General features: G+C 40.4%; 2 protein-coding genes across 4 annotated transcripts in view; one reads left to right on the forward strand and one right to left on the reverse strand.

The window, feature by feature from the left end:
* The window catches only part of epoa (erythropoietin a), a 28,755-nt gene extending 13,982 nt beyond the window's left edge, over positions 1-14,773 (forward strand). For all 3 annotated transcript variants that reach the window (XM_089131118.1, XM_039658256.2, XM_039658255.2), the window contains 4 exons: positions 8,464-8,594; positions 8,678-8,764; positions 8,872-9,036; positions 14,474-14,773. In XM_089131118.1, the coding sequence (XP_088987244.1) occupies positions 8,484-8,594; positions 8,678-8,764; positions 8,872-9,036; positions 14,474-14,626 (516 nt within the window). In that variant the 5' untranslated portion in view covers positions 8,464-8,483 and the 3' untranslated portion in view covers positions 14,627-14,773. The remainder of the gene's footprint in view (positions 1-8,463; positions 8,595-8,677; positions 8,765-8,871; positions 9,037-14,473) is intronic.
* Positions 14,774-16,847: 2,074 nt separating this feature from the next.
* pop7 (POP7 homolog, ribonuclease P/MRP subunit) lies at positions 16,848-18,610 on the reverse strand. The gene is made up of 2 exons (XM_039658259.2): positions 18,484-18,610; positions 16,848-17,580 (listed from the first exon to the last, which is right to left on the reverse strand). The coding sequence occupies exon 2, from the start codon at positions 17,569-17,571 to the stop codon at positions 17,125-17,127; it is 447 nt and encodes a 148-aa protein (XP_039514193.1). The 5' UTR covers positions 17,572-17,580; positions 18,484-18,610; the 3' UTR covers positions 16,848-17,124.
* Between the last annotated feature and the right edge of the window lie 161 nt (positions 18,611-18,771).

An 18,771-nucleotide genomic window follows, 5' to 3' on the forward strand; every position in this document is an offset into this window, starting at 1 on the left:
AACATTTGTAGGTCAAGGTCCTTGGTTTACCAAGGGTAAACCCGCCACTTTGACAGTGCTCTCTCTCGTGAGGCAAAGAATAGACTCTAATAGTTGGCATTTAGTGTTGGCACTTCCCGTTACCTTTAACATTGGCTATGATCCTAACTTCAAGTCCTTAGACACGGTGTAGTTGGCGGTTCCCTCTGCTGGAGAGTAAGGCATGTGATATAATCTCCCCCTCTTTCTGTTGCTATTAGTCATTCAGTGAGGTATAAGAGCCTTGTGTTTGTGCAAGGATATGGAGAGTTAGCACATTCTCCATTGAGTGATTCTCTTTTAAAGAGGCTGGTTAAATCTTTGGCTCTATTAACAAGTTAATAATTTATTGTCTTTGCATGGCTTAATTGTTGTAATTTAAGTAGCCCCTTGAAAACTTAATCAATTCCTCCTTTTAAACTAAAATCCTCAATTGTATTGATTTCACTCTATTTGACAATTACTTTTATAGTGTGACTAAAACAAATGTGTAAATGGGGGCCTGGGTCACTATAACTATTTCTCTGGGTCTCTTTACAGAGATAATATGCATATGTTTAGCTGAGAAGTGGCTTTATTTAATTAAATTTCTTGACTGTAAAATGCTTGGTCAGATGAGATGTAGCTGTTAGCGATTGGCTGATTACACGGTGGACGTGCGTTCTGCAGCATTCAGACAGACTCTGTGTGTTTCTTGGTTTTCCACAGGTCATGGTGTCAACAGAACCTCTGTTGCTTTCGTGACAAGACGCCATTCTCTGCCAAGATCAGCAGTAAAGTGATTTGTCAAGCTGAGGCCGACAGAAAAACAGAAAATTCTGATAATTGACACTCTGCTCCAAACTTTGGCCCAACCTTGAGTGTTTCATGTGCTCTAGATCAGAACATCTCCAGAGGGTACATTCGCTTTGATCAGGGTCCCGTTGCGTCAAAGCCTGCTAAAGCTGAAAGAGTGCATTCAAAAACGTCCCAATAAGAAATAAATGCGGTTCAATCACATGGCCAGCTGCATATGATGAATACTTATTCACTGCCCTAAAAAAGTAGACAAGCGATGTCGAACCTCATGGCTTCTGCTCGGCAGAGTAAAGAGAGGAAACGATTAAATTGCAATTTGTTGCCACTGCAAATACGTACTTTTATCATTTAATTTTTGCTGTGACTCGGACGTTTGGTTTCTGACACGCATGTGATAGAGGATTAAAGTTTTGCAGACCAGACACACACAAACACTCTTTCTGTGTAATCTGTCTCTTTATTCCAGATAGACAGAGTAGTCGAGCGTTGTCTTTTTCCTTAGGATTTTTTCTTCTTCTTAAATCATGACCTCTTTGCAGGTCAAAATGTTGGTTACGGGTCTTATTTATTGCCAAAGTGATATTTTACAGTGGTTTTGTTTATTTACTGGTGGCTATTTACTGCACACACATCGTGAAAACAATGGCATCTGTTGGTGTCTTTCAGAGAAGTGGCGTAGTGTAATCTCGGGATTGTCCTGGTCTGTCGGTGTGGTGTGATCTTGCCTTTAAAGGCCACTTCACAGACAATGACCAACAGCAACAGACACTTTGTGGGATCAGTGTTTCCCCCTGTCTGCAGCTGTTGCTGTTGGTCGGCACTTGTTTTCACTGAGAAGTGAGAAGTGACGGTGCCTTTGTTCTGTGTCTGTGTCACATACCTTGGCAATAGAATCTTCATTGGCTATCACATTTTTTAGTTTACTCACCAAACTGGTGTACTATACACTCACCTAAAGGATTATTAGGAACACCAAACTAATACTGTGTCCGCCTTCAGAACTGCCTTAATTCTACGTGGCATTGATTCAACAAGGTGCTGGCCCAAATATTGGCCCATATTGATAGGATAGCATCTTGCAGTTGATGGAGATTTGTGGGACACGAAGCTCCTGTTCCACCACATCCCAAAGATGCTCTATTGGGTTGAGATCTGGTGACTGTGGGGGCCATTTTAGTACAGTCAACTCATTGTCATGTTCAAGAAACCAATTTGAAATTGATTCGAGCTTTGTGACATGGTGTATTATCCTGCTGGAAGTAGCCATCAGAGGATGGGGACACGAGCCGCTTTCTGACCGGAGGGACTTTTGCAGTTCCTAGAACCTAACGTTCCTATAACCCTTTTTTTCTCGTGTTCCGACCGGACTAAATTGGGGATTTTTTTAGTTCCTCAGACCGTAGTTCCTATAACTCTTTCAGTACCTAGTCTAGAGCAAGGACTTTTTTTAGTTCCCTTTCCCTCGGTCTACGTTGATTGGTTTAACTTATAAGTCATGCCCACGGTCAACACGGACGGAACTTGTCCGTGTCTGTCATACGCGAGGATTAAGACAAACATAACGCATTCAACCAGCTAATTGCTAATGCTAGCGAAACTTGCCCGTCGTTTTGTTTGCCTCCTGCGCTCTTTTATCTTCTTCCATCATATTACTTAAAGGGTTAGTTCACCCAAAAATGAAAATGAAGTCATTAATTACTCACCCCCATGCTGTACCAACCCCGTAAGACCTTCGTTCGTCTTCGGAAAAAACAAATGAAGATATTTTTGATTAAATTTGAGAGCTGTATAACTACCACATTGGCTCCTAAGGGACTGCCTCTTGACGGCCCAGAAAGTCAATGAAGAAAATGTTTAAATATCCCAAGTGACTACCGTGGCTCAACTATATGTTTATCAAGCGACGAGAATACTTTTTGTGCGAAAAAACAAAAATAACGAGTTTATTCGACTATTCATTTTCTTCCTTGTTGGCCTGAAACGAGACTTCCTTAGATTTCCACGACGCATGCGCAAGAATTGCGATCTCTTTTAACTACCTCAGTTCAGTTCTCGCGCATGCGTCGTGGAAATCTAATTAAGGAAATCTCGTTTCAGGCCAACAAGGAAGAAAAGGAATAGCAGAATAAAGTCGTTATTTTTGTTTGTTTTTTCGCACAAAAAGTATTCGCGTCGCTTGATAAACATATAGTTGAGCCACGGTAGTCACTTGGGATATTTAAACATTTTCTTCATTGACTTTCTGGGCCGTCAAGAGGCAGTCCCTCAGGCAGCCAATGTGGTAGTTTTACAGCTCTCAAATTTAATCAAAAATATCTTTATTTGTGTTCCGAAGACGAACGAAGGTCTTACGGCGTTGGTACAGCATGGGGGTGAGTAATTAATGACTTAATTTTCATTTTTGGGTGAACTAACCCTTTAATATCATATTACGCTGGAGCCTTCGTCTTCTGTGTTTCTCTGTACAGAACTCAAGCATAATCTTTGAATGCCGCCGTTCGTTCTCCGTTATTAAGGTCCCGGCAAGGCAGAACAGGAACATTGCAATCAGTCTTTTTTTTTCAGTTTTTTTTTTTTTTATTAAGAACAATCTTAGTACAGATTTATGTATACAGCAAAATTAACATACAATATAGGCTATAAATTACAAAGTCTTTCATACTAGGGGGTATTGTAAACCTATATAAAGATATAACATTTGCATATTTTCAATGTTTTAAACGCTTTTTGCTTCATAGAAAATCGGAGTGAATCAATATAAAGCTCAATGTCTTTCCTAAATAAAATAAAATTAGGCTTTTTACAGGAGAATTTGCATTTATGAACATAAAATTTTGCTATTAAAAGAATGAAATTAATTAAATAATTCTGACTGTGCTTAAATGCTGGTTTGTTGTTGTTGTATGTGGCCGCGCTGCGTCTAGTGATGATGCTATAAAGACCGTCGCCGTGCTTGCGTTACCCCTCCTACCAGTTCCTATTGCCACTTGGCCAGTGCGAACGCAAGCAGCAAAACCGAGTTTGGGGGAGAGTAGTTCTTACAACTGTTTAGAAGTGGACAGTTCCTATAACTAAGTTCCTATAACTATTTGGTCGGAAAGCGGCTATGGTGGCCATAACGGGATGGACATGGTCAGAAACAATGCTCAGGTAGGCCGTGGCATTTAAACGATGCCCAATTGGCACTAAGGGGCCTAAAGTGTGCCAAGAAAACATCCCCCACACCAGGTGTTCCTAATAATCCTTTAGGTGAGTGTATATATACAGTATATATAAATGTTCAATTTCTCATTAATGCAATTGTCTATCAACCAATCACATGGCAGTTGCTTTAATGCATTTAGGGGTGTGGTCCTGGTCAAGACAATCTCCTGAACTCCAAACTGACTGTCAGAATGGGAAAGAAAGGTGATTTAAGCAATTGAGCGAGGCATTGTTGTTGGTGCCAGACGGGATCTGCTCAGTTCCTGGGATTTTCACGCACAACCATTTCTAGGGTTTACAAAGAATGGTGTGAAAAGGGAAAAACATCCAGTATGCGGCAGTCCTGTGGGCGAAAATGCCTTGTTGATGCGAGAGGTCAGAGGAGAATGGGCCGACTGATTCAAGCTGATAGAAGAGCAACTTTGACTGAAATAACCACTCGTTACAACCGAGGTATTCAGCAAAGCATTTGTGAAGCCACAACACACACAACCTTGAGGCGGATGGGCTACAACAGCAGAAGACCCCACCGGGTACCACTCATCTCCACTACAAATAGGAAAAAGAGGCGACAATTAGCAAGAGCTCACCAACATTGGACAGTTGAAGACTGGAAAAATGTCGCCTGTTCTGATGAGTCTCGATTTCAGATGGTAGAGTCAGAATTTGGCGTAAACAGAATGAGAACATGGATCCATCATGCCTTGTTACCACTGTGCAGGCTGGTGGTGGTGGTGTAATGGCGTGAGGGATGTTTTCTTGGCACACTTTAGGCCCCTTAGTGCCAATTGGGCATCGTTTAAACGCCACGGCCTACCTGAGCATTGTTTCTGACCATATCCATTCATTTATGGCCACCATGTCCCCATCCTCTGATGGCTACTTCCAGCAGGATAATGCACCATGTCACAAAGCTCGAATCATTTCAAATTGGTTTCTTGAACATGTCAATGAGTTGACTGTACTAAAATGGCCGCCACAGTCACCAGATCTCCAATAGAGCATCTTTGGGATGTGGTGGAACGGGAGCTTCGTGCCCTGGATGTGCATCCCACAAATCTCCATCAACTGCAAGATGCTATCCTATCAATATGGGCCAACATTTCGAAAGAATGCTTTCAGCACCTTGTTGAATCAATGCCACGTAGAATTAAGCCAGTTCTGAAGGCGAAAGGGGGTCAATCACAGTATTAGTATGGTGTTCCTAATAATCCTTTAGGTGCGTCCTTATCTTTGTAAAATAGCTCTGCTTTTTTAATATCTCAACGTACACTCTTAACATCAGTCAATCAAGCATTATATTATGATATTATCATAATCCAGCACTATTTAATGATGTATGCATGTTTGTCGTTTAGCTTTAGTTGATGTGTGATTTATTGCGGGTTCTCTCAACGTCACATTTACACTCCTAAAAAAAACTTTTGACATTTTAAAATATATAGATTCAAATCTACATTCATATTTAAATGGGATAAAAGATATGGGCGTCCCACTTTATATGAAGTGGCTTTAAGTACTATGTACTTACATCGAAAATTAAGTACAATGTACTTATTGTGTTCAGGTTGTATTGTAAAACTCTTTTGCTGCTATTGAGGTCTGATACAGGTAAGGTTAGGGTCAGGTGTGGTAGGTTAAGGTGTAAGGGAAGGGGCAACAGTGTAATTACAAATCTAATTACAGCTGTAATTACATGTAGGTATTTTTAAAATGTCTGCAATGTAAAAACATGTATGTGCACAAGTCCATTGTATCAAATTATTAATTTCAATGTAAGTGCATAGTACTTAAAGCCACTTAATGTAAAGTGGGACCGATTTGGGATGTACTGTTAATGTTAGCTTTCTTATTGTGCCCAAGAGTACGATCTGTTTCCACGTCATTTCAACAAGAAACTGTGCTTCTAACCACAGATCAAGAGCTACGTACGTTTGCAATGTTTTTTTAGTACTATGGTCTCGTGAAATGCCAAATTGCTCAACTGTGTTGGTAACCTCTAGTTGGAGGGTTCCCACGGGTCCATGAATCTGAAAAAAAAAAAATGTTTTCTGGAAAAAAATATCATATTATTTCCTCCAGTCTGCAAATGTGTTATTTGCCAGCACTTTGTGGCCTATGCATATAGCTTGCATGATTTATGTTAGCTACATTTACACGTTACGTTAAAGTAGTTCACTTTAAAATGAAAATTATCCCATGATTTTCATCTTCATGCTTAAAGGAGTAGTTCACTTTTGAAAAAAACTTTTGCTGATTATTTACTCACCCCCATGTCATCCAAGATGTCCATGTCTTTCTTTCCTCAGTCGAAAAGAATTTTAGGTTTTTGATGAAAACATTCCAGGATTTTTCTCCATATAATGGACTTCAATGGGAACCGGATGGTTCAAGTATCAAAAGACAGTTAATAACAGTTTCAGATGCAGCTTCAAATGTCTTTAAACGACACCAGACGATGAATAAGGGTCTTATCATGCGAAATGATCGGTTATTTCAAAACTTATTCCAAAAATGTAACTTTTCTAAGGACAAATGCTAACCTTGCTCTATTCTGTGAGGCGCGTTTGCAACGTCACGTAATACGTAATTACGTTCAAAAGGTCACGGGCGACGTAGCCGAAAGTACAGAGTCAGTGTTCACAAGTTGAACGCATAGGTTGAACGTGCAAACTAACTCAAACACCGTTTACAAAAAAAGGAATTAAAAGGAAAAACAACGATGTCGGACGATTTTGATTCTGTACATTCGGCTACGTCGCCCGTGACCTTTTGAAAGTAATTACGTATTACGTGACGTTGCAAACGCGCCTCACAGAATAGAGCAAGGCTAGCATTTGTCCTTAGAAAAGTTACATTTTTGGAATAAGTTTTGAAATAACCGATCGTTTCGCATGATAAGACCCTTATTCATCGTCTGATATCGTTTAAAGACATTTGAAGCTGCATCTGAAACTGTTATTAACACTATCTTTTGGACCTGAACCATCCGGTTCACGTTGAAGTCCATTATATGGAGAAAAATCCTGGAATGTTTTCATCAAAACCCTAAAATTCTTTTCGACTGAGGAAAGAAAGACATGGACATCTTGGACGACATGGGGGTGAGTAAATTATCAGCAAAAGTTTTTTCAAAAGTGAACTAATCCTTTAAGTGGAATCCGTTTGTTTGGCTGGACTTTAAGTTTTATATGTGGATATTTTTCTTACACAATCTCATTGCTTGGCTTCAGAAGGCCTTTATTAACCCCTCAGAGCCGTGCGGAGCACTTTTATCATGAAGAGATGCACTTTTATGAGCTTCAATCTGATGGTTACTTAATAAGAAGATATTTTATGAAGACAGTTCACTTCACGTATACAAACAGGAGCCATCTTAAAAAATAGTCTCGATAAGTCGATCCCCGAACGCCGTGCTGAGTGATCTGAACTGTATGAAGTTCAGCGAACTTCTGAACTGTATGAATGGCGTTCGTGGTTCGACTTATCGAGACTATTTTTTAAGATGGCTCCTGTCTGTATAGGCGAAGTGAACTGTCTTCATAAAGTATCTTCTTATTAAACGGTCTGTACACTTACAAAGTTCTCAATGTTTCGTTTTGCATGTATGGAGCCTCATTATGTTACAACGTTAGTGTGGGGCTATTTTGAGCCTTGTTAGTGGTATAAACTAGCGATTTCTTTTTACTTAGTCAATACCCCCATTACTAGCATTATACGCTAAACAGTTTTTAGAGATAAAACTCTTTACATTAGATTATCATGAAAACAAATCTCAGAGAACGATTGACTGTGTACCGATGTTTTATTAGACCAAAGGTTCATTGTTCGCCGGAGTTCTCCTTTAAGTGTTTTCTTGTAAGTTGCCATGCCTTCAGGTGCACACAAAACTACTACAATGGTACCTCAACGTTTCACAGACACTCCTCGAAACATTGTGAAAATAGGCTGAAATGCCTGCTAGATATTTGGCTCACCAAAGAAGATAATTTAAAACTTAAAAGCATATTCATGTAATTAATATGAATAAAATCATATTAAATAAAATCCATGCAAAAGTTAATATCGGATCATTTTTTAATACAGAAAATATTTGTCAGGTTTATGCAAAACAAAAATACAACACATAGAAATTCAGATATCTGTCATATGGACAAAAATAAATAAATAAAAGCTTTTTTGCATAGTTGCGTTTGACACATGAAAACTATAATGTATCTTACAAGGTAACACGATGTAATCTTGTGCTCACTTGAAACATTGCTTCCTTAAATATGAGGGTTTTGGACCTGGAAAGTCCTTTATAGGTCCTTGAATTTGAAGCTAACCAAGGTGTGGGAAAGTTTTTGGGAATCTGTTTGTCCTGAGTATAAGTGTAAAAGTGCTTTCATCCAAAGATTGAGTTCGTTTGTAACTAATCTTCATCTGGTCTGTGTGTGTCAGGACTCTTTGCCTTACTGCTGATGGTGCTGGAGTGGACCCGTCCAGGCCTGTCCTCCCCATTACGCCCCATCTGCGACCTGCGCGTCCTCGACCACTACATTAAGGAGGCATGGGATGCAGAAGCTGCTATGGTGAGGGACATTCACATGATGGCTAAAGCTATTCATTAGAAGTAGAGCTAATTCTCAGCGTGTTGATGTTCTTGTAATCGCAGAGAGCTTGTAAGGAGGATTGCAGCAGTGCAACAAACTTCACTGTTCCTCTGACCAGAGTTGATTTTGATGACTGGGAAGCGATGAATGTAAGTAACATGAAGCTACATGTTCCTGTGGTGAAGATTGTAACATAAATAGCATGTTTAACACTGCATTTAGTTTTAATATTCCTCTCTTCTGTATGTCGCTTCAGATAGAGGAGCAAGCTCAGGAGGTCAAGTCAGGCATTCACGTGCTGAACGAGGCCATCGGCTCATTACAGGCATTTAATCAGACTGACGTGATACAATCCCACATAGACGCCACTCTTAGAAACATTGTCAGCATCAGACAAGTGCTGCGAAGTCTCAGCATACCGGTGAGTTACACCGAGACCTCTCAAGTCTCTTCAGCTCACCAATGCTGTATTTATTTGATACAGTGAAACGGTGGCCCTCAGATTTCCCCAGAATGTGTCTGTGAAGTTTCAGCTCAAAATACCCCACAGATCACTTATTATATCATGCCCATTTTTGAGTGGAAGGAAAAACATGCTTTCTTTGTGCTTAAAAGTGATAGTTCACTTAAAGCCACAATATGTATTTTTTCTGCATTAAACATAGCAAAAATAACTGTATCTATGTTATATATTTCTATTAGATGTGTACTTACATTATCCCGACAGTTTCCACCAAATTTCAAATACGGAGAAATTTATAGTTTAATTCGAAGACACGGGACGTTTCTTTATTTCCGTTTCGTCGCCCGTCTATGGCGTCATATAACCTTTGACTCCTCTATTTTCTCTAACTTCCTTGCGGAACCCGGCGAAACCGCCAAACACAAAGGGGAACACTGGACTACCGTCAATAAAGCAAAGAAAATGACGAAGAAAAAAAAGTAGTACGTATTTTTATGTGTGTAAATCACGTGCCCGCTCACGAGCGCTCACTCTTAACAGACACACTGTCCCCGGTGCTGCTCGCACATAAAGCGCTCCCCGTTCACAGTAACCGTGTCGTCTCATTCAAAACAGCCAACTGTTGCTGTTAGCGAGCCGCGCACATTGAATACTCATATGAGTCAGGCTGCGAATGTACGTGCCCGCTTCAGCTCTCTCATGCTTACCAAATAAACGCCTCACCTCCGGCGCCGCGCACTCACTACATTCCCTTTAGCCTTTAGCACATAGTAGATGAATAACGCAAACCCAGTCAAACGTTTGACTGCAGTATCTTATGTGCTTTATAATCCGGTGGGCTCTATATATGAAAAATGTTCTAAAATAGGTCATTCATTGAAGTAGCGTAATATTAATATTTATATTCGTCTGTATAATAGTTATGGACCACGATTACGCTTTGCCTGCACGTTCTGCTGCTACAGCCAGCTCATTAGCTAAAGCTCAAACGTACCTGAAAAATATGACGCGAGAAGGGTTTGGGACAGGAGAAGCATGACACAGGTAAACATTGGGGTTGCATTTAAAGCTTCTTGACAAGCTAAATCTACAGAGAGATGCCGTATATCCGTACATTTTGTGAAACGATGATGTCATGTCATGAGCTGAGCTGGTTGTCATTGACAGCGACAGCAACTCCCGTGAGCCCACGCTCTTTCCCGACGTCATCAAAGTACGTCTTTTGTTATTATTTTAAACGAGTGACCCCTGGTGGCCAAAAATCGCATACTGTACGTTTAAAGCTACACTGTGTGATTTTTACCCCCATCTAGTGGTGTAAAGGTATATGACCACACAGTGAATATTAGTTTCTGTTCCTCTCAATTCCGATTTCGTTTTAACTCCTACGGTGGCCAATGTAGTCCAAGATTAACATGGCTTCCAGTTCGACCTCGTCCATGAGTGTTAACTCAAACGTAAACGCGAAAGGCGAAGCTTGAAACGGGTATGTCCCTCTTTGGCTAATGTACATTCAAGATGGAGGGGCAACATGGCGACCGACATTAGAAACACTTACCCGTATGTATTTTCAATGGCATATTATACACTCACGAGAATACTTGAACGAAGTAAATATACATTAATGAGCACATGTATTTTGTGTGTTTTTAGCTAAGAGTAAACTAAGAGTTACACAGTGTAGCTTTAAAAAAATAAAATTCTGTCATCATTTACTCACCGTCAAGTTGTTTCAAACCCGTATGAATTTATTTCTTCTGCTGAGCACAAAAGAAGATATTTTGAAGAATGTTGGTACCCAAACAGCTGATGGACCCCATTGACGCCCATAGTAGGAAAAAAAATACTATGGACGTCAATGGGGTCCATCAACTGAAGCAACTTGACGGTGAGTGAATGATTAAGGGAACTATTCCTTTAAATGCAAATGAGCTGCTGCTCCCCAAGAAGAGGGCGGAGCCTGTAATACTCCCTATCTGCTAAACATGAAAGCTACAATATGTAACTTTTTTGGCCACAAGAGGGCGCAGTTTCCAACAATATCAAAGGCTTATGTTTATTACGCAGTGACGAGCTGAATTGCTGTCAAGCTGATGGATCTAATAATGTTTATGGATGAGTGAAAACACTCACGTTTTTTTTAACATTACAGTGGTATGAAGCAGGTCGCGATTGCTTATAAGAGACATATATCACACGCGAGTCCCGCGGATATAAAGGGATAAGGAAATGTCATCCTATTACTCACACAGGTCAGTTTATTAGATGAATTAAACTTGTGAGGGAAACGCAGCGCTGTTCCACTTGGTATAACGTTACACTATCACACTAAACGGCGTTTAAATGTGTGTTGAAAGTTATAATGTTATTTTACGTGTTAGTTCGTTTGCTATACGAAACTAGCAGCTAGATCAACATAAGAACAACACACTGACCATATTCTAACATTTCATCAAATCAAGCCAACGTTATAACATTGATTTGTTTTATGTACATTTGCTCACCTGTCTAATAAAACTGTAATGTCATGACTTGTTTAAGTCCAAATTAGTCTCTGTCGAGTGGAAGGATGTCTCGGATGCTAGCTCTCGGCATCTCCTTGTTTGTCCCAAAGTCTGCTTGCCATGGTCTATGTTTGAACGAAACAAGAACTGGGTGCCGCTACACGTTACTCACTACGCAGTTGTTCACGTCTGTCGCCATGGTTACGTCATGGCTGATACTATCATAATAAAAAGGGCAAAAATAAATCTTTAAAAAATAAAAACAAATCTTACTGACCCCAAAGATTTTAACGGTTGCATTAGTTTTGGAAATGACATTCTTCATTGGTGTAACGGTTAGGATAATACAGAACTGAATTAGCACTGGGCAAATGCTTTTTTCCAAAGCAACATACCGTACTGTCCATTCAAGCTATACATTTGATTCAAAATGTACATCACATCTACAAATCCTCAGCTTGACTGTTCCCTGGGAATCAAACCTCATGACCTTGGCACTGTTTGCTTGCGTCATGTCATGCTCTACTACTCAAGCTACGGGAACAGGAAAATGGATGTTATGCTAATCAAGTGCACTGCACTACAAACTTATGTCAGCTTCAGGAAGAGAGCATGTTCGTCACTTTGATTGTGTCATAGTGTTACATACAAACAAGCAGCAACTACACTCACCGGCCACTTTATTAGGTACCCCATGCTAGTAACGGGTTGGACCCCCTTTTGCCTTCAGAACTGCCTCAATTCTTCGTGGCATAGATTCAACAAGGTGCTGGAAGCATTCCTCAGGGAGTTTGGTCCATATTGACATGATGGCATCACACAGTTGCCGCAGATTTGTCGGCTGCACATCCATGATGCGAATCTCCCGTTCCACCACATCCCAAAGATGCTCTATTGGATTGAGATCTGGTGACTGTGGAGGCCATTTGAGTACAGCGAACTCATTGTCATGTTCAAGAAACCAGTCTGAGATGATTCCAGCTTTATGACATGGCGCATTATCCTGCTGAAAGTAGCCATCAGAAGTTGGGTACATTGTGGTCATAAAGGGATGGACATGGTCAGCAACAATACTCAGGTAGGCTGTGGCGTTGCAACGATGCTCAATTGGTACCAAGGGGCCCAAAGAGTGCCAAGAAAATATTCCCCACACCATGACACCACCACCACCAGCCTGAACCGTTGATACAAGGCAGGATGGATCCATGCTTTCATGTTGTAGACGCCAAATTCTGACCCTACCATCCGAATGTCGCAGCAGAAATCGAGACTCATCAGACCAGGCAACGTTTTTCCAATCTTCTATTGTCCAATTTCGATGAGCTTGTGCAAATTGTAGCCTCAGTTTCCTGTTCTTAGCTGAAAGGAGTGGCACCCGGTGTGGTCTTCTGCTGCTGTAGCCCATCTGCCTCAAAGTTGTGCGTTCATAGATGCTCTTCTGCCCACCTTGGTTGTAACGGGTGGTTATTTGAGTCACTGTTGCCCTTCTATCAGCTCGAACCAGTCTGGCCATTCTCCTCTGACCTCTGGCATCAACAAGGCATTTCCGCCCACAGAACTGCCGCTCACTGGATGTTTTTTCTTTTTCGGACCATTCTCTGTAAACCCTAGAGATGGTTGTGCGTGAAAATCCCAGTAGATTAGCAGTTTCTGAAATACTCAGACCAGCCCTTCTGGCACCAACAATCATGCCACGTTCAAAGTCACTCAAATCACCTTTCTTCCCCATACTGATGCTCGGTTTGAACTGCAGGAGATTGTCTTGACCATGTCTACATGCCTAAATGCACTGAGTTGCCGCCATGTGATTGGCTGCTTAGAAATTAAGTGTTAACGAGCAGTTGGACAGGTGTACCTAATAAAGTGGCCGGTGAGTGTATATACTCTAGTCTGTCTGTTTCAATGTACTGTCTGTATATGAAGGACAAAAATATAAAATATATGGTAAAAGGAAATACATACATATATTGTACATCAACTTAAATGGTTCACTTTTAAAAAAACTTTTGCTGATGATTTACTCACCCCCATGTCATCCAAGATGTCCGTGTCTTTCTTTCCTCAGTCGAAAAGAAATTAAGGTTTTTGATGAAATCATTCCAGGATTTTTCTCCATATAATGGACTTCAATGGGAACCAAAAGGTTCAAGGTCTAAAAGACAGTTTCAGTGCAAACTGCAAATTGTTCAAAGAGCTTTTTAAACGACACCAGACGATGAATAAGGGTCTTATCAAGCGAAACGATCGCTCATTTAAAAAATAAATAACAAAGTTTAAGTTTTATAAGCTCAAATGGTCGCCTTGCTCTGTTCTGTGATGCGGGTTTGTGACTCTCCTGTTTAAACTCGTTCATCAAACAAAGGAACGAACAATTCAACGAACAAAATGAACGAGTTGACTCAGGAAAAGATTTGTTCATTTTGATGAACGAGGTTGACCAGGAGAGTCACGAACACGCATCACAGAACAGAGCTAGGTGACCATTTGAGCTTATAAAACGTAAACTTTTTATATATATATATGAGCGATCATTTCGCTTTTTAAGTCCCTTATTCATCGTCTAGTGTTGTTTAAAGCCCTTTGAACAGTTTGCACTGAAACTTTCTTTTGGATCTTGAACCGTTTGGTTCCCATTGAAGTCCATTATATGGAGAAAAATCCTGGAATGTTTTCATCAAAAACCTTAATTTCTTTTCGACCGAAGAAAGAAAGACATGGACATCTTGGATAACATGGGGGTGAGTAAATGATCAACTACTCCTTTAATGTAGAATATTCTGGCAGAAAATGACCAGCGCCTTTTATGCTTTTCTACCGATTCTTTTTTTCTTTTCTTACAGTGAATAAAGAAAGAGCATTTATTTACACTTTCATTTCTCTCTGTCTCTCAGGAATATGTGCCTCCAACAAGTGGTGGAGAAGACAAGGAGACGCAGAAAGTATCCTCGATCTCAGAGCTGTTTCAGATCCACGTCAACTTCCTGCGGGGAAAAGTGCGTCTCCTGCTGGCCGGTGCGCCCGTCTGCCATCAAGGTGTCAGCTGATACACGACTCAGGGCAAGAGTCAAACTAACTGAAGCTCCTCATATCAGGAGGATATGGACTATTACAAAGGATATGTCGCCGAAGTTTGAATGACTGGGAGTTGTAGCACTTTGAAAGATTTCACTCATAAAGGGAAAAGAATACATCCCCCAGAATGCTAAGCGCCCCCAATGGCTGTGTGTCGAGCATTGGCAAACCCGACCAGAACTGCAAGAAATCACTCCTCTTTCCCCATATGACTGATGCAACTTTCCCAGCTCGACTGGGGAAGGGTTGTCTGGGACTCTGTAAAAGTGTTTTGTATTGCTTATGAAATTGTCATTATTTATATAGATTATATATATATTTCCTAGAGCTGGAATCACTGGCTCTCTAGAAAGCCTCTCTTGCTCCATCCACCATGGCCTCAAGCACCTCCAAACGATGAACTGTTGATAGAGAAGACTATTTATCAATATTAATTATGCACTGTAGGTTTTATATTCATTTCCGTGTGTGTGTGTGTGAGTGTGTGTGACGTTTTGAGAATGCTGCAGGGAATGAGGAAGGTTGTAATGCTGAATACTTACGGGTCAGTTGGGGTGAACAGGAAGAAGGACTAGATTGCTGCTTGCGTCGGGGGAATTGAAAGCGTTCGTGAGAGAGCTGATGAGGCTCATGTCTGAATCACGCCGATGAGCGCGGCCTTGTACAGATAACGCCGGTGCCAGGAAAAATATTGATTAGTGCATGACGAACATCCTTCCACTTCACGCTCAACGCTGCATACTTTCCTTTGGGAAATGAGCGTACGGTTGACATTTTGTTTCTCTTTTTCTGTTTGTGTTTGTGTGTTTTCGTAAATAGGCTGTTTTTTACATCTGTCAGTCCGGGTGCAACAAAGTCTGTTTGTAATGTCTTTTCCTGTTATGTGGTTCTTTCATCACAATGTTATTTGGTATTCAAATACAAAGTATTATTCTTAGCTAAAAACAAGGAGAGGAAGTTTTTCTTTTCGTCTTACGAAGCATACCCTGCTCACCATTCTGTAAATACATGAATTTCCAAGGTGAATTTGATGCGAATGCAAGTACTTTTTTTTATGATAGAGTGAAAGCCATTACTGGAGTGTAAGTATTGCATTTTTGTCATGTTGTTTCCTCTGAAGGACTTTAGTCACACCACTAAATATTTTTGAACACATTTTTGTGTCATTATTTTTCGCCTTACCCAAATTTCTGCTCTTTTACAGTTTGCTCAAGAATGGCTGGACAAACACTTTTATCCAATAATACTCTTTTTGAAAGAAGATCTAATCTATTACTGGTCAGCCAACAGCGGTCAGGTATCCACATTTATTTGTATAACACTTTTCACAATACAGCTTTACTGGAAAATGCATGTTTCTACATTACAATTTAGTCATTTGTTATCAGAGGTGACTGTCAACGTAATGTAAAAATGAACGTAAAAATGTCCAGTTAATAAGGTAATACAAATCATGCAGTTAGCTAACGACATGTATTCATTTAGAGAGAAACAATGAGCTCATTAAAGCAATTATTACAAGTTGTGACCGTATGCTAGCTTTTCTGCATCAGAAACAGCAATGCTTCTAAGGTAGAAGACTAGAAAAAGGCTGTTTTTGTAACATTTAAAATATGATTATCGAAAGGCAACTTTCTCACCCAGGTGTTTAACTGTAGAGGATGAAGTAACAGTAGATGAATATTGTAGGTTTTTGGTTCAATTAGTTAATACCTCAGTCTTATCCAAATTTAAAAGAAGAAAATGATATCTTTAAGATATTGTATATCTTTAACACAATCTGTCGGATTGTATAAATGAAAGATTTCGTCTGGTAGTGGTCATCGGCATAGTGAAAAATAAACCCATGTTTATTCCAAAACAGCAGAGGTCCTAAAACAGACCCTTGTGGCACTCCATAATTTACTGATGTTCAATTGGATAAAACTCTATTTAAATTAACAAAATTTAACAATCGGATAGGTAGAATCTAAACAACCCTAATGCCTGTCCCTGAATGCCGGTGTCATTTTGTAATCGATCTAAGAGTACGTCATGAAATGTCAAACACGCACATCACTGAGATCAAGTGAGACATCGCATTTTGTAATTTTAACGCATGTAGTTTCTGTGCTATGATGGGGCCAGAATCCTGACTTTTTCATAGACATAAATATTATTATTTTACTTTTTTTAAGGAAGGAGCAATTGACCGCACCTTTTATTCAATGTCAGATGTAGGTATAATGTAAGGGGTGGAAAGGCAGGAAGGTCCAACGATGTCTTTTACTTGCCAGAATGGTCATTACTATCCCACACACACACATACAAAATAAATACATAAACTGTTTCTGACCGAGAAACATGAAATGACACATTTCCTTCCCCAAAACTTGTACCAAATAAAACAGACAACGCCTTTAAAACGTGACATTAACGTTTATGAAGTCTTTGAAATTCCCATTTATTGCATTGATAGTTGATCCTGGCTCTACGGGTTGGGATAAAACACCTTGATGTGGATGGCCGAGTTATTACGGGTGCGTGTAAGCGGCTCTCCAGCTTCATCTGGATCCTCGGGCTCCAGGTCGTCGATGAGCTCTACAGTGGATGTGTTGGCGGCCAGTTGCAGCGCACCCTGGCTGGACGTCTGAAGCTGTAGGGCGATGTTAATGGCCCGGTTGATAGCCAGTCCCAGACCGTGGATGCAGATTTCCCTATGAGCGTCCAGAAGTTTCTGACATCTTGCCAGCTGGGCCTTGAAGTCGGTTTTCATATTGACGTAGACGTCGTTCCGTCGTTTGGGCAGTTTGCGAGGCAGACGCTTGCGGAGGGTGTACTCCATCGGGTCCATCTCAAGAGACGAGCCCTCGGGGGTGGGCAGCACCATCGGATTGTGGGGTACAGAAGCGGACACTGGGCTGCGTGGCTCGGCCATGACAAATCACTGGAAAATCGATGTGCGAAGAGAATTAGACGTGTTCAACAATGCTCAATGGTGATTTATTCACAGTGACACAGAAGACATTTGTGTGCATCCTGGCATTGTGTAACCAGTCCAACTCAAGCGGGACTCGGACCAGGTGGGAATGCTAAAAAGGTAGCTAAAGACCACAGCCGCTAATGTAGATCGCTAGCGTGGCTCTTGAGATTAGGGGAGTGAGGTTTACACGCACATATCATACTGGCCTATGTGTTACACTCACCCCCGTAAAACTCACTCGCATCTGGGCCACGGCACCAAATTTGACCCACCCCTGTGCGCGATTTGAAATAAGGAAAAATGTTATTCCAAATTCAGATATAAATAAAGCTCTGAATAATAAGCGTTTTTTTTTTTAACTAAACGCAAATCCATGATGTACAGGACAAAAAGTACCCTGATGACCAACTACTACTAATTCTGAAGTGTGCATACGATGGAGACTTTACTAACCCATGAGGCCACAGGAGAAGATTTGTGGATGATAGAGAAGCAAGGAATTGATGCTGGTAAGTCACATAATTATGGCGATATTCTGAGTCCAGATTACATTCAAACATAGAGGAGCATACTTTTTTAGCGGTCCTTGAAAATAAGTACCGACTCAAATATGCGATTTCGGACGCAGCCTTTATTTCGGTTTTGATTCATTGAAAAGAACCGGCACGTATGAATAATTCATTCCGGAATCGGACTCGTCTAGTCGCGCTGTATGTGAGTGACTCAATGAACACGAGCCGACTCATACGAGTCTTTCGTTTGTGAATCTATGTTCGCTGTTATGTTTTTAGCATTACGGATTAATCGATATGCTCCATAAATATATATATATATAGTCTTTTTTATTATTATTATTGTGAATCGTACCTTGAATTAGAAGAGCTTGTTTTTTTCCAGATCTCCACTAATTAGCTGGTAAATAAACTAATCTTCGTTTCGGTAACGTTAGGTCTGTCTTCTCTCCTCATGTACCGGAAGTTCTCTCACTTCTCACAGGAACTGATACTTAAAGCCGTTCTTGTTTGTTTACATAATATTACCAGAGAATGTCTGATACTAACGTTAACCTGTTAAAAATATATATATATTTGCTTATTCCGTATACGGTATAGTTATAAATTAATATAAAGTAAAAATAGACATGTATAAAACAGG

The sequence above is a fragment of the Pimephales promelas genome, chromosome 1 (assembly GCF_988280905.1).
Source record: "Pimephales promelas chromosome 1, fPimPro1.hap1.1, whole genome shotgun sequence".
Taxonomy (NCBI): Eukaryota; Metazoa; Chordata; class Actinopteri; order Cypriniformes; family Leuciscidae; genus Pimephales; species Pimephales promelas.